General features: G+C 38.5%; 1 protein-coding gene across 8 annotated transcripts in view; it reads right to left on the bottom strand.

Annotated features, from left to right (window-relative positions):
• The window catches only part of CHID1 (chitinase domain containing 1), a 332,345-nt gene that overhangs the window by 216,757 nt on the left and 98,690 nt on the right, over positions 1–16,898 (bottom strand). For 5 of the 8 annotated variants that reach the window (XR_012159318.1, XR_012159319.1, XM_073347175.1 and 2 more), the window contains 2 exons: positions 10,364–10,465; positions 7,125–7,280 (listed from right to left, as the gene is read on the bottom strand). The exons of 1 other annotated variant lie outside the window; for it this stretch is intronic. Coding sequence is in view for 5 of the 7 variants with exons in the window: in XM_073347175.1 (XP_073203276.1) it covers positions 7,125–7,280; positions 10,364–10,465 (258 nt within the window). In the remaining 2 variants the exon portion in view is untranslated. Of the gene's footprint in view, positions 1–4,883; positions 5,083–7,124; positions 7,281–10,363; positions 10,466–16,898 lie in introns of those variants that run through there. 2 more of the 8 variants (XM_073347174.1, XM_073347176.1) reach the window with 2 other exon arrangements.

The raw sequence follows: 16,898 nt of genomic DNA on the forward strand, positions 1-16,898 counted from the left end.
ATAAATGTATGTTTATAGAAATTTTAGATTTCTCTATGGAATAAAAAGCAAATGTTCTCATCTGCTCTAAGCATCCTTGATATCCTTTAAAATGGTTGTCCAGACATCTTCATTACATTAGCAATTTCATCTGAGCCCCAAGCAGCCAAAAGATATAGAAAGCTAAAAATACTACTCCCCCACCCTCAATTCTCCTCAAAAACTAGGAAGGAAATATTAACTTTAGAGCATGCTGTAGAGATCAGCAAATTTGGATTATTTAGGCTGCAGCAAGTTCTAAAGTTGAGGGCCTTCAATCCCCATTATCCCCTTCACGAAAAGGGTGTTCCAGCTTAAGCACATCAGCTGTGGCAGTACAGTACGAGAGGGGCTGTTTGACAAATGTCAATCCCAGGCCATCAAGGTCTTTACAGGTCAATATCACCATCTTTAATTCTATCCAGACACCAGAACCAGTGCAGATCATGGAGTAGTGGGGTAATGTACTCACAGTATGATTCTCCACTTAAGCAGGCAGATGTGTTTTGTGCCAGCTTCAGTGTCCAGATGGATTTAAAGACAAAGCCTCTTGAAGAAGGCACTGCAGTAATCTTTTATATATAAATTTAAAAATATTCCCTACCGCCCCATGACATCCCAGTTAAGGAAAATTTTATTGTATTTTCCAAAAACTCTGGAGAGCAATGCCAAGTATCCATAGATTCCAATGCCAAAAGGAACTATAGTGATCATCTAGTCTAACCTCCTGTATAACACAAGCCATTGGAATTGTACCTCTAATTAATGCACAAATCAACATTACATTAATATAAACGGAGTGAGTGACACTGTTTGCACATGATGGACTTTAGTGACCCAAGTTCAAATGTATTCTAGTTCACAAGCAACAATAAAGTTTACTGGCCTCCATCTTTTCTATATAACAAAACCAACACATACTTCACAGATATTATCCACCAAGGAACAGAGTAGCATCGGTGAACTGGAAGAGCCACCCAAAGTAAGCCAAGAAAAAGGAGCATGTACTATTGCCAGTAAAACGCAAGATGAAAGTTCACAGGGCTAAGAAAGTTTTTGAAAAGCAAACAGCCAAAGGAAAAATAAATATATGGGAAGCAGAACTTAGCCTGTCAAAGAATAAATGGGCCTCCTGGTCTATCAGAGATCTAAGGGAAGCAATAAAGGGTAAGGATATTGCAGATTTTTCAGTATTCAGAATGTATTAAGGAGCTACTCACCCCAGATCTACTCTTTTCAAGTAAGGATGACGTACTGTCAGATTGAGATATCAATAGATGAAGTGCTGGAACAAATGGGTAATTAGATCAGCAAGTCGCCAAGACCAGATGGTTAAGTTTGACAGGATTTTAATATAGTGGCACGTTTTAATGACTGCATGTTTGCAGTTCAGAACTTCATGCTTGAGGACCGGAGCGCAGCAAATACTATACCTCTAAAAACCAGATTACATTACAGATCCACACGTCTTATTTCAGAAACTGGGCAAAAATTGTTTGAGGAAAAAAAGGAGAAGCTAACACAGCTTCTGTGAAGCAAAATCATGCTGGTACTTGGCTGATTTAAGTATCAGAGATGTCCTATCACTGTGAGATGGACTCATTAAAACAGCAAAAAATATATTTACAGAGCTGCACTGAGATATGAACATATACTTATTGCAAAATGTAAGCAGCTTTACTACTAGTTTCTAGTATAATAACTCCCAATGACAGATAGCATTGTGCTGTAAGAGAAAAAATGTTTTCACTTCATTTAATTATAATAAAATATATACACATTACTTTTTTATGATGGACATAAAGGCAAAGGATATCATACAGATATACTGTATGTCTATTTGGACAAATTCTGATTGAGTACTTATACCTTCAGATTACATTCGACAATAAAAACCATTGGCTAGATATTTTATGCAAATAGAAATGTTACAGAAAATTATTTTGTGACCTTCCTGATTAGAAAATATTCAGTGCATGAAGTCTGCCTCTGCTCACAGCCTCACTCCATTCACTGCTCACTATACTGCCATCAACCATCCCTACCATGGAGGAAAACACAAGGCCAGCAAAGGTTTCAACACTTCTGCACATTTTATAAAATTAAATATTTAGATGCAACAAAATCCTTCAGTGCATACTATATTTAAAAATCAAACAGCTTGCACACAGACTCATTGCCTATGAAAGGCTTAAGACATATTCCAACTGTATCCACTTACCACTTGAAAAAAAAAAAAAAAAAAAAAAAGATCGGACATTCCCATATACCTGCAGGCAAAGACCTATGTAAGTGTGTGCCCTTGCAATATGCCCAGGTCAATATTGAATTTTGGGAGACATTGAAGACAACAGTACCAGCCACTCTGGACCTACATGGGACGACTATTAACAAAACACTTCATGTTATTCTACAGGAGTTGACAAGCTGAAGAGGCTGTCTTCGAGGCAGCCAGGACTCAAGTCAGCGTACTGCTTGACCACTTTACAGGTGAAAGCAAACACTTGGGATTGTACCCAGAAACAAACTGGAAGTCAGGGCAGACTCAGGAACACAAGTACTTGAAAAGATCATAAGCAAGCCATACACCGTTTTACACTAGGTAAAGTTACAGAGCTGCCTTCAAGGGACTGCACAGCAGAAGGCAGACACTGAAGTGGGAGAGCACAAAGGGGTAACCCAGTCACACAGTTTGTGCACACCAAAGGGGGCAGCAGGAATAAAAAGATTACCAGAGAAGCAGAAAAGAACTAAATGTGCAGAGCCTTAATGTCTGAGGCAGAACAAGAGGGGAAATTTTATTCTTGGTGGGTTGCGGAGGATAATTAAATGAGCACAGTCAGTGGTGACATTTGTATATACTAATGAGATGAGGTATACAAATCCCAGACTGGAGAACAAGGGGTTTATGAGCAGCTCTGGGCCGAGGCAGCCCTGCCCCGCCATACCTATAAAGCCTGTACAAGTTGGAGGAGCTTAAAAGGGAAAGCGGAGCAGCTCAGAAGGAGGCAAGCAGGAGAAGGGAACAGATCTCTGCTCTGGGGAAATAACAGCCCAGGAGCTCTTGTTGCCTGAGACCTGACCACACTTGGTCCTGCCCAAGCCAGTAAAGGAGAGAGACTAGAGACTGTTTAGGAAGATCAGAAACTTTATTTTCAGTTCAGTTCTTTAATTTAACCTGCAGGGAAATAAAAACAGGGAAACTCAGATGGGAAGTGATGCAAGGATGCAGCTATTTAGCACCCTACAGTACAGAACTTAGATCACCCTGGACTGGAGCCTGATGGGGACAGTAGGCCTGGGCTCCCCTACCAGCACTTGAAGGTGGGACAACAACAGGAGTCTACCGCTTGGTGGGGAATCCAGCTGGGGAAAACCCTGAATGCAGAAGGGACAAGACACCAAATCCTGGAGCTAAGGAGAAAGTCCCAACACCCTACTGGACACCAAAAGACTTCTCCATTATTGTTTTTTTCTTTCTGTATATCCAGAAAGGGGCGGAGTATAGCGCATGACTTGGCCGGAGGACTGAGCCACAAAAGAAGGGACTGATCCCATAGGACAGAGTTGTAAAAGAAAGGGGGACCATGAGCCTGACCACTAGGCACCACTGCTGGTGAGAGTCACCTTTCACAACAGCTTTTAAAACAAATTATTCACCTGTTCCAAGAGCTCTGGAAAGGTGCAGTTTTACAACAGAATAATAAAATTAGACAAAAGGAAAGCCACTAAGGGGTTTGAAGAAATTGGTTGTAGTCAGCAGTGGGCAAGATGGATTTTGTGGCAAAGTTTTGGATGGATTGCATGGGGCAGGAAGAGAGACAAAGGCAGGAGAGAAGGCTGCAATAGTTTTCAGTGACAGCTCCCTCCTCTCGCTGCATCTACAACTGAATTCACTAACGCCATCAGGATAGTCCTTCAGTCTTTTCCTACAATATAGTTAGTGCATTGCCATTTAGGCTTCCTCCCACACTCTCCAGCTCATCTGACAAGGAAGGCTAGAGGGTAAGGAAATAAACCTAGCCAGATGACAACATGTTGAGTTCCTCACCCTCTTCCCACACAGGGAAAGGAGAAGAGTCCTTCACCTCAAAACCAAGGCAGAAAACATGAATGAACTTCTGCCAGACCCCTCCTTTTCCTTTCTACTGCTCACCACAGGCCCCTATACTTCATTGAGATGACTTCCATTTTCTGCAGCAGAGCTGGAAGGAGAAGGAGCAAAGTAGCAAGCCCAAGTCACAATACTTAATGCTGACTGGAAGAAAGGTAATGAATATGTAAAATGGAAAGGTATAAGAAACCAAGTGAACACAGACTCAGGTTGGAGAATACCTGACCACAGACTGAGACAACGAGGAGAGCTTCCCAGTACCCCAAAAGTTAGTAGCTTGAGCTCCTCGTTGTTCTGTCTTATCTATTTATCACCTATCAAATAGATTATCAGAAACTACAGATGACAGAGATTCTGTTTGAAATTTATAAATAAAGGCCAAAATTGATTAAGTCTCAATTAGGCTGACTCATGCCTCACCTTGCACACCCCACAAGCAGCAACCCAGAACATCTTTTCTTGTAAACTGAAGTTTATGTATCCTGTGATTCACTGTAACATAATAGTGTATTAATCCTATTCTTAGTACATTTTCTTCCCCCGAAATGGTGCTCCAGTAATCAGATCTTAAAGATTAAGTATAATAAAATTCTTACAAGTATCTACAATATTTAAAAGACAATTTATACACTGACTTATTGTCAGTGAAAATCTTAAGACACACTCCAACTCTCCATCTATTCCCTTAAAAGGAAAAGGATCAGACCTATCTCAGTAGGTCTCAGGCAAAAGCCTGTATAAGTAAATGGCCCTAGAAAAGTGTCCTAAATAAAGGTCAACCTTTGGCTCTAGCAGAAAACCATGATGAACAAGTTCCATAGCCAAGGGCATATTCCTTACCCCTTGTGTATCTGTAAACCACCAGTAGGGGATCTCTCCTCTGAAGTGCTGCAAGCAGTGAGGGTTCATGTATATGTATCAGATGCTGTGTACCAATTTCCCATATTGGCCTGCAGATTCAAGACACCCCCAAGTCAACAAATACAGCACTCCCACTGGTTGTGCGATTAATGATTTTCACAGACACGCAAGTGCTGGAGCTTCCTTTACGAACAGTTTATTACCAGTTAAAATAAATAAAATTAACTTCATTGTAGAAGATCATCAGTCAGTGTACTTTTCAATAATAGATCCAGATTCAACTTCTAAGTGTTTATAGCTGAGATTCCAGAATTTAACTATGCATCCTCAAAATACAACCCTGGAAAAAAATTAGCTTAAACCGTGAATCTGTTTTTTATTAAATAAAGCAGAAGCACCAATTACAAAGCTGCATACATGAACAGAAGCAATTGTTTAAAACTGAAAGCCTACTAAGTTAAAAAAAATTATCTAGACTGTTGTTTCCAATTACTTTTGCTAACTGAAATATGACAATACTATGCACTGCCACTGACTTCAATGGCAGAAGGACCATTCCCCTGCTTAATAACTACTTTAACTGCATAGTATTCACTGCGAACTCCCTTACATCTCTAAATGTATCCTCTATTGGAAACAGATATAGTAATTTTCTATACCACTTAACTAGAAGGGGGTTTTTTTGCCACTAACTCAAAGACAGCATGATTGGGTCCCATAACATACTATAGAATACACTATAAAAGTAGATACTATATAGATATACAGTATAGTTATTTTTGGAAACTTCACTACAGACAGTGCAGTATCATAAAAGCCAGAAGATAGTATACCTATATTCGTAGGTTTCTATACGTCAAGTATTGTAATGGAAACTATATTAATTATATTAATTACTAGAGTAAATCTAGAAAATACAGAAGTGCTTCAACACCGTAGGATTGTTTCTGCAAAACCAGTACTGCACATTTTACTATTGCAATATGATAGATTTACTGTAGACGAGGTGGGCAAGGTAATATCTTTTATTGGACCAGCTTCTGGTGGGGAGAGAGACAAGCTTTCGATCTACACAGAGCTCATGTCATTTTGCTACCCACAGCAGAATCCTTTAATATATAAGCTTCTGTTCTAGGTAACTGTTTCTTCTTCACCATCCCTTAGTCAATGTCATTCAGGACCCCATTATTCAGCTAGAATCAGGAATGATTCATCACCTGCAATGAAATGCATCTACAATTTTGCACTATAACATACTGCCAGAAAAAGGCATGAATAAAGGGCAGATAAGGAAACTGTGGGAGCAATTCATGTGGGCAACAAATGTCTGCACAAATGAAGGCCAAGACAGAAAATCAGACCCTCAGTTTAGAAATATTTGCCCAGCTAAGTTGTATTTTACTGCTTAATGGACAAGCAATAATAATTATCCTGGGTGCACTGGTTAACTAACACATCTGGCCTACAGTTGAAAATGAGAATTGTACTTTGTGCTTCAGATTCTTATACTTGCATACAAAACTGCTGAACAAAGTTTATTTACCTGCCAAAAATCACTGGTATTTTGTTCCTTCTCTGGCTCAGCCAGCTATATCTATACTGTATTTTGGAAAGAGGACAAATGGCTAATTGTGTGTCGGTATCACCCAAAATTGGAACAGCCATTTTCTTCTAAAAACCAAATTGGAGTTCCAGGTTATGTTTGGTAAAGTTGCCTTGAGAATAAGCTGATAAAGAGAAATAAAGGCAACTTTTTGTATCTTTTTCTTTGAAACACCACTTACGAAAGCAACTGTATTGTGGCGGCATATTCTGGCTGTAAAACAAATACTGAAATTAGTTTAACAGATAATTTCAGAAGCTGAAAAAGCAAAAGGGAAAACAATGCTTCTGAACATTTTAACAGAATTTCTGGCTTCCAAAAACACAAGCCAGTCCCTTTGCATACGAAGTCCCTATTCTATTTTCTATGGCTGATGAGAGAATTTCTTGAAGCTACAACTTAATTTAAAGCCTTGATCATTTTTGCCACTGCCATTATGATTGCAAGTCAGTATTTCTAAACACTAATTATTAAAACTGTGAAAGACATCAACTTTAAATAAAAGTTCACCATCTGTAGACATTTTACCTGTTACCAAGGATAGGCTCTCCAGAGGCACCCAGTGCTGAATAGTCCATGCCATAGAAATTCAGCCCCAGCAGAATTTTACTCCTCCATTTGGATTCAGGATCAAGCACCTGAACACAGGCCCGTACCCAGGGAAGAGGGGAGTTTGGGCCAGGCCTGTTGAGTCAGCAATAGAATAAACAGGATGTCAGAAACAGTAAGTGTTTATTTTCAGATAACAGCAGCTTTGTATTCTTGAACTAATTATAACTTGATGAGTGAACTATGGCACATGAAAAAATTACAAAGGCTAAATGGGCAGCCGCTTGTAGTCTGAACTCTAGCTTGATGCACAAAGCACACAACCTGATTTTCAGATGACATTATGATCCCTTCCTAGCACAAAAAGGCAAAGAAACATCTCACATAAGTCAGAAGAGAAGGCTTCCACCTAGCATTTTTCCACTTCACTGGGCTTAGGATAATGTCCACAAGAGAATTCAAAATCCTCAGTGCCTTGAATTGTTTAGTATACCATTCTGACATTTGCTGTTACGTTGCAACATTTAACACACTGGACCTAATCCTGTTCATTTTACTCACACAAGGAGTCAACAATTGGTGAGCAGGATTTAATCCACTGTTGCTTAACATTCCTACCTTGTGGTAATAAATGCAGAATTATCTGGATGGGCAATGGCATCATAAGGAAAAGCCATGTTTGTAAAATGAACAATTGGACCACACAGACTGACTGTCATCATGTGCACCAAGACTCAGTAGCCTAACATAAGGAACAACATATTCCAGTCTTGTGAACAGAGGCTTTCACCCTCTGGTGACTATCTACCTCAAAGTGTTTTGGATATCTGTACAATTAAGAATAAAATCAAAATAGTAAGCATGCTGTTCTTTTAGCAAAGAAAATACTTTGCTAAAAATTATGAGTTGTTCATCTTTAAAGGTAATGGTGTAGTGTCAAAATGGGTGCAGTGTCCTATAGTTCATATGTTAAGACTGGGTGTGGCAGAATTTGATTTTTTTTTTTTTAATAATTTCAACAGATACCAATGTTTATTTTTAATCATTTTTTTCCTAATTTCATCGATTTAAATTTCACAGTTGCAGGAAATTATAGGGAGTCAGACAATTATTTAATGATAGTTGATGTAGAAATTCAAATATTTAAAGCTTTATATCCAGTAAAACACTCATTTTCAACATCGTATGTTGAAATATACAAAGTACATAGCCTTAAATCAAACTCTAATAAGTTCTCAAGGAGCATTTTTCTTACTTTGTCTAGCTGTAAATTTTGATCACCAATGGAAGTATTTTTCATTGGTTTGTGCATGTACAGTAAAATTGATGCTTACTTACATTTACCAATTTTTAAAAAAACTAATCCTCCCAAGCCTAGATAAGACCTATCCAAGGAAATTCAGAATACAAGGTTAAAACCAGTCAAAAAATCCTGTCTCAAGATAAGGTACTACTATAAAATCACATTTCTTTTAATAATGGACATGACAGGTGTTATTACAGACTCTAAAAGAAGTGACTCCCTGTGAAGAAAAAAGACAATGAGTACTTGTGGCACCTTAGAGACTAACCAATTTATTTGAGCATAAGCTTTCGTGAGCTACAGCTCACTTCATCGGATGCATGCTGTAGCTCACGAAAGCTTATGCTCAAATAAATTGGTTAGTCTCCAAGGTGCCACAAGTCCTCCTTTTCTTTTTGCGAATACAGACTAACACGGGTTACTCTGAAACTTGTGAAGAAAGAGCAGCTGCACTGCAGCAACAGCAGATTTAAGTAACTGTATGCATCAGTTAAAGAACTGACTCAAAATGTCTCCATAACACTGCTTAAAACCAAAGTTGCTGTTCCACCAAAATTCCACCTCAGATTAAAATGGTATCTTATAGCTGTTTGATTTTGATACCAAGCTCAAGATCAAACTTGTGCAATTCTTTAATGCTGTTTTTAAGGCTTTGTTTATTCAACTAATAATTTATCGCTTGCTAGATTCTCTATCTTGAAAGTGTCTATTCACTTAGTATATATAGATGATAATGATGCAACATTAAACATTTTAAGAATACAGTCTTAGCAGTATTGTGTTCCATTGCCAGCTACGAGTAAATAGCAGTTGGAGATTCTAAGCAAGAACTGCCGGGGTCTCTTTGACAAGCTTCCCGTTTTGTCACTATTTTTCATCTGATTGTGTAGCCATAAGAAACCAGCTGCATATGTGGCTGGGACTGGAACATGTTTCAGCAAAGAGAATGTAAAAGAAATATGTTCAAATCTCAGTTCTCATTCCCAGCTATTTTTTTATTATTATTCTAGGGCTTTAGGAGTGGATTTTTGAGAATGAGTGGTGGAAACTGAGAAAGAGGAGTAGTAGAGGCAGGATGTGGGAAGTTTTGGGAGTGAGGGACTATATAAACGCTTTTCCAAAAATAAAGACAAGCTTCTTTTAAACATTTGGGTGGAAAAACAAGCACCAAACACAAACCTGTCTAGAGGTTATCAAAATGCTAAAATACTAGATACAACAAAAGTCCCTTAGGAGTGCTGCAGATTAGTACAAGTGAATGGTATGATATTCCTAATGGCAGGGAGATGTTACTAATTCACCTCAATACTGACCTTGGGAAACCAAATTTCAGCTATATACTGTAAATTTATCAGGAGCTTCAGAAGCATATTTTTAGCAGGAAGTTAAGTTTGAAGTCAAGCATGGCCAGTGGGAATGAAAGTCTTTAGTATAGCATTTAAAAACAATTTCCGAAATGCTAGAGTCTACTCTAAGACGAAATTAGGCAAGTACAAACATCAGTTGTGCACAGTACCATTTTTCCACAGAATGAAAGTACACTTGTACATTCATCCCATCATGGGTTTTGAAACTGCACCAACTAGGGTCTGGAAGCAAAGCAAAGATCATCTTACATAGAAGAAACTGATGTCCAGTTACTAGCAAACAAACTCTTGAGCTGAGGTTCAAAACCCTTTAAGAGATCTGGACATCCAATTTCCATTAAAGTTAATTAGAATAAAGTATCCTAATCTTAGACATCTTTGAAAGTCTCAGCCTTCATCCATAATCCTAACTGCTAACCTAAAAGCCCTATCTGGTGTAGTTGGAACAAACTATCCACTCTTCCTGTAATCAGCCAAGGCTGTAGTTTTCACAGTTACATAACTGACAACTAATTTCTGGTTATCTGTGCCCAGCCATGGATCCTTACCGCTGTGGTGTTGAATAGTCATATGTCATGAGACTGAAGCTGTCCATTACTGGGGCCAATTGATCAAATTCTTTCTTTGTGAACATTCCCAGCTGGTTGGTCCTTTCAACAAACAAACAAACAAAAAAGAAAGTATAACATACTTTGGGTTGCTTTCTCTCCTAGATTTGAAGAATTAAATTTAATTCACTTTTATCACATAGCACAAAACTTTCATTTTGGGATTGCAGCAAGACACCTCGGGTGACGTTCTTAAAATGAATCTTTAAGACAAGATATTGAGTACTACTGCACTGCCTATGGGAAAGTGTTAAAGAACTGGACATTCATAATATACTTTTAAAGATATATTTGCAAGATAAATATAATTAATATAAAAACTATGTTCTAATCAAATTTCTTCACGTAATATTGGAGTGAACCAATACACTAATAGTCTTTGACAAGCCAAGCAATTAATTGTTTTTAAAGTTGCTATTTACATTTAAAATGCTAAGCTGTTTTGAAAAATAAAACAGATTTATAAATAAATGAATTGAGCTGTTCCTACAAAAACATGAAACATAACTTCTTGAGAAAATGCCCTCCCCTCATATTCATGTATAGGAAGGGGCAAAAGAAGTCTTCGCTGTGCCAAGGTAACTATTTTTTCAACATGGTAAGCCCATTTTGTTTCTTTTTACCCACTGCTAATAAAACCACAAAGTCCCAAATAATGGAATGACAACAAAGGGGGTGCTTTCAGCAATAAATGGGGGTATGTACACTTGCTTTGAGGTTGGATATAAGTGCTGCACTAAGAGAAATAAGGATTACTTTAACTCTGAGAAGGTGTTGCAATTACTCAATTCTGAGATTTAATTTATCGAGGTCAAGCAGTTTGACACCATTTAGCAAGATGTATAGCTTAGAGATCCAAAAGACTGTTTTTCCTGTGAGATCTAGTATTTTTGTACAAGCCTATATAAGGGGATGAATGAATTCCCTTATTAAAATTTAGCCATTTTCCTCCAACTACTGACTTTAAGCAATGACCCATGATCCTACATGAAGGAGGATGGGAATCTAAAATCTGGAGAGTGTGACAAAGGGAGAGAATGAATAAAGAGGAGTGGTTTGTTTCCTGGAAGATTAGTGAAACCTGGAATTCAGGTTAAATTGAGTTGGTAGAGGGAAAAAAAAATGGCACAATACTATTCTATAAATGCCTGCCTTGAATTTTCTTGACTTCAAGGACCAATGCATGAGTTTCTCTACTGCAGGGATGAATTTAACAAATTTCTCTTCCAAAACCAACAAAAATCTTTCAGGCTTTTTTGTTATTTTTGGAATGACCCTTACTTATATAACCAAGTGTCAAGTCTCCAACCCAACTTCATGTATTTGGTTAGTTCTGGACATTTAGAGGCCCCTGAATTTCTTCTGTTTTCTTTTTAGGTAAATTGGGACATACTCACTCGGTACTCTTTGAAATTTCTTCAAAGAGCAATGGTCATAACATGAGGGCAAGTTAAAGTAGCATTATGCCTCTTCCTACCACTCTCCCCAGGAAATATAAGACAGCCTTGATAAAAACATACCCCAAAGAGGGGACAGGTATGGGAGAAGACATTGGAAAGAACACCTATGTCCCCAGCCATAGGGATCTGGGAGAGCTGGGGGAGAGACAGAGAGAGAAAAGGAGAAACAGCTCACTCCCTCCTAAAGCAGAGCTAAACACGGAGAGGAATTCTACAAAGAACAATGTGCGTGGGTTGCTACAAACTCCATTTTACTTAACAGAAAAGAGCAAAGTTATGTACTTGCAAACATGTGTACTGCTATTCTGTGTGTCACCCACGGACAAAATGTAGTGAACGTAATTCCCATTAAAGGAATTAGAGGGAATATATTTCAGAGTTCACAATTTTTCCTGACCAATAGCTTTATAGGAACACACTTATTAGGGCAAAAAATGTTACTACTATCCTTTATCGAGAAATGCTGCAAATAAAACGAACTCCTGGCTCCATCACTCTGGCAAAAAGTTAATGAAGCAGAAATTAAGAAGTGGTGTGGAACAGTCATTTTCCATGTGCGCACGTTGACATACGTGGACTGAGTATGAATGATATTTGTCAGTCAGGTCACTTTTGATCTGACAAAGCACATATTAGAATCAGATTATTTACTTTCAGTATAGATAAACATGTTGGCAACTGTTTTGTTTTGATATATGCTATGGCAGCCTCGTGTTCCAAGAACCAATAATTTAGTTGCCACATTAAGGAGTCCTTCTCTTCTTCTCCCCAAGGCTTCAAGCACAAATTAAAAACCCGATCTCCTCTTCTGATACCCATGTGTGAGCCTCAGTTTTCTCAACCGTGATCTACCTGCCATTTTATTGCAAATTTAAATCACAAACTTTCTACAAGAATAAATCAAACAGAGTGTCTTTGTTACAATGTCATGGTTACCTGAATGCCTGTAGGCAAAACAGTTTTCCTTCCTCAACCCCAGCAAAATGCATTTTCTGTAAATTGATTCTGATTATTTCTGGGGGGGAATCATAAGGAGTAATTATAGCAAGCATTAGATTTTTATGGTATGTTGCATTGCTTGGTAGATTAAGCAGGGTAATACTTTAATGAAACTCTGTGATGCAACTTACCCCCCTCTCCCTTTTTCAAATCAACTGCCAAGGAATGGGGAAAAGACATACAAAACACTGTCATCGTCTCACACACAGAGGCTTGTAACTGAACTGTTTCAAATAAGTGTAACCCTCCGCATGCTGGAAGCGGTGCTCTGTTCCCCTCTGGCGGTGGCTAGACAGCTAAAAATTGATGAGCTTGTCTTTTAGTTCATGCAGTAGCAGCTCACGCATTTAGCTCCAGAGACCCCAGGTTTGATCCCCACTGCCAACACCTCTGTGTGAGGCGGCGTTCCATAAGAAAGGACGATTGGCCAGGAACAAAGGCCTATAGAAACATGCTACATCGACAGAGGGTGTAAACATCTAACACTTTCAATTCAACAGTAGTCAATCAATTCTGCACAAACAATTTGCGAAACCCCTCAGCTGGGCGGTTGGAGGGAGTCACTTTGCCCAATGCAGGGCCTTTCAGAAATGTTCTCAGTAAAAGAATTGATACTTGAGGATAGAATTCTAATTTTAATTTTTAGATTAATTTTAAAAAAATAAAATTAAAAATGTAATAATTTTTAGAATTCGAAAAGAATTGATACTTGAGGATAGATGCTCAGACTTTAAGGCCAGAAGGGACCATTATGATCATCCATTCTGACCTCCTGCACGTCACAGACTACAGAACTTCACCCACCCACTCCTGTAATAGACCCCTAACCTCTGGATGAGTTACTGAAGTCCTCACATCACCATTTAAAGACTACAAGTTAAAGAGAATCCGCCATTTAGACTAGTTTAAACAGGCAAGTGACCCATGCCCTGTGCTGCAGAGGAAAGTGAAAAACTCCCAGGGTCTCTGCCAACCTGACCCAGGAGAAAATTCCTTCCCAACCCTAAATATGACAATTGGTTAGACCTGAGCATGTGGGCAAGACCCAACAGCCAGAAACCAGAAAAGAATTCTCTGTAGTAACTCAGAACCCTCCACATTTAGTGTCTCATCACCAGCCATTGGAGATATCTGCTGCTAGCAGTCGCAAATCGGCTCCACGCCATTGTAGGCAGTCTTATCATACCATCATCTCTGTAAACTTATCAAGCTCTGTCCTGAAGCCAGTTGGGTTTTTTGCCCCCACAGCTCCGCTGAGAAGGCTGTTCCAGAACTTCACTTGTCTGATGCTTAGAAACCTTTACCTAATTTGAAGCCTAAACTTGTTAATGGCCAGTTGATATCCATTTGTTCTTGTGTCCACATCGGCGCTTACCTTAAACTCCTCTCCTTCCCTGGTATTTATCCCTCTAATGTATTTATAGAGAGCAATCATCTCTCCCCTCAGCCTTCTTCTGGTTAGGCTACACAAGCTCTGTGCTGCTAATGTGCCTTTCAGCTGAGGATCTCAAATCACTTCAAAATTTAAGTTAATCCTACACTCCACTCCAAGGCAGAAATTTCCCCTAGTACGCAGCTGAGGAAATTGATATACAGAGGGCCAAGAGACTTGCCTGATGATACATAGCAAGGCCATGAGAATCAAGGGACTTGCAATCCTGTGTTTTAGCCAAAAGCCTGTCTTTCATCTAGGCTTTGAATATTAAGCACGTATTAGAGTCAGTGCAGTTGCAGTGACCCCCATCACCATTTATCAGAAATATGTAATGTGCATACTGGAGGCAGCTCGTCATTAAATTCTCAGTTGACTGAAGGTGACTTGATCTGTTCACAGAAGTGCAACTATTAAGGGGGAGAAGCTAGATGTGCAAGCACACATTAGGAAAAAATCAGAATATTTAACAGAACAATGTCTCAAGAAGTTCTTTGTGTGGAATTAACTTTGCCCCCTGAGCTTACCTCAGTACAGTTAAAAAGGTGACTGTGCAATTTGGGGCCTAAACAAATATGCATTCTTTTTAAAAGAAGTGTGAAATGAAGCACTGAATGTGAGAGAAATGTGATCTTCCATAAGGAAGATAAAAATAGAAATCAGTCCTCCTTTTCTTTTTGCAAACATATGGTAATTATGCAATATCCTCTATAAATGACATAATTCAGTATCAAGAGAAAGTACCTACAAAAGAGGAGGGGGAAGTGTTCCTTTTACATGTCAGGCCGTGTCAAATCCTTTTACTCCATTCTAAAAAGCAGGCATGACATACATTTGCATCTGGGCTTTTCTCCCCTCTCCCACAAACAAATGAGGCTCAGTTTCCTTAATATTCTACTCAGACACATTCGGGCAGTCCCACTTGATTCTTTAAGTAATCAACTGTTCAATGCAATTATCTCTAAAATCCTATTCAACACCAACAAATTCCAGGCATCCAGTTTTGGAAACAGCCATCCAATCTAGATTTAATTTGAACGCACACACCGTGCCAAAGGCATTGGCTGACTGGAAGTTCATTGCAGAAAATTTTCCTTTGATATTTAGCCTATCTTTATTTGCTTATTCATTACATCCCACTCCTAACTATATCACTTTTTATTAGGCTAAGTAATTCCTTTAACTTGCTATGGTTCACACATTTAAATATATAAGTTTACATCCCCACTTGGTCATTGCTCAGACAAGCTATAGATTCAGGGTAAAATAGTTATTTCCCTTCAATCCTCCAGGCCACGCTACCTGTTTCTAGAAACTCCCTCAAATTTGTCAGTATTTTTCTGATGAGTCCAGAACTAAGCATAGCATTCCATATGCAATCATATCACAACCCTACAGAAATCAGGTTTCAGAGGAACAGCCGTGTTAGTCTGTATTCGCAAAAAGAAAAGGAGTACTTGTGGCACCTTAGAGACTAACCAATTTATTTGAGCATGAGCTTTCGTGAGCTACAGCTCACTTCATCAGATGTTTACCGTGGAAACTGCAGCAGACCTGCTGCAGTTTCCACGGTAAACATCTGATGAAGTGAGCTGTAGCTCACGAAAGCTCATGCTCAAATAAATTGGTTAGTCTCTAAGGTGCCACAAGTACTCCTTTTCTTTTTGCGAACCCTACAGAAAGAAATCACCTATTTCTTATAATATATCTGCATATGCAGTCCAAAACTGCATGGCCCATTTTTGCTATTCTGCTGTCCATGTTAATTCTAAAGCTAAATATGATTCTGAAATTCAGTAAAGTCTTTAGCATTACTGATTTCCATGTTTCCCTTCCCATTAAATAGCTTATTTTCAGTGCTCAGTGGTGTTATCAAATACTCTTCATTTACTGTCAACTTCAAATTAACATGTTCTACTGAAGACATATCTGATATTTAACAGCTGTCTTAAACGTCTCTTGCATTACTCCAATTCCTACTTCTACCAACTTGTTATTCTGCCATTTATCATAACTTTGTTTATGGCACTTTTTTATTCACAGGTCAGCATTTATATCAAAACCTGTATGAACTGAGTACCAAGTTTTGAGGTACTGTCAATAGTTCTTTTAAAATCATATTACAATGCATCTACCACTCACCACTTTTTAAATTTCTATCACAACCAAGTTTGTTTAGAGTTATTCTTTAATCTCATGATGCTTCTTGCTCATGGTTCTATTAACCTCCGCAAAATTTGGAATTTGTTCCTTTACTAGGAAAAGGAGGCTAGACTTACGAAATGGCTATTGCCGGGATTACTTGTTCAAAGTTCCCCTTTATATTTGTTTTTCTCCCATCTTATGGTCCCTCTCCAGTTTTTTGTCACTTTAGAAGTAATTGACAGTGGTACAGTACATTTGCTACAGCAATTTCTTCAGTATCCTAGGATGCATATCATCTGGAGTTTTAAAATAGTTTATGTTCAGATATTCCAAAAAAACCCATCTGGGCTTTATTGGTAAGTATTTTTTACAAGGTTCTCACTTCATGACCACTGATAACATATTTCTTGTTGAAAAATAGAAAAAATATTTGAGCATA

This window comes from Lepidochelys kempii, chromosome 6 (assembly GCF_965140265.1).
Source record: "Lepidochelys kempii isolate rLepKem1 chromosome 6, rLepKem1.hap2, whole genome shotgun sequence".
Classification (NCBI taxonomy): Eukaryota; Metazoa; Chordata; order Testudines; family Cheloniidae; genus Lepidochelys; species Lepidochelys kempii.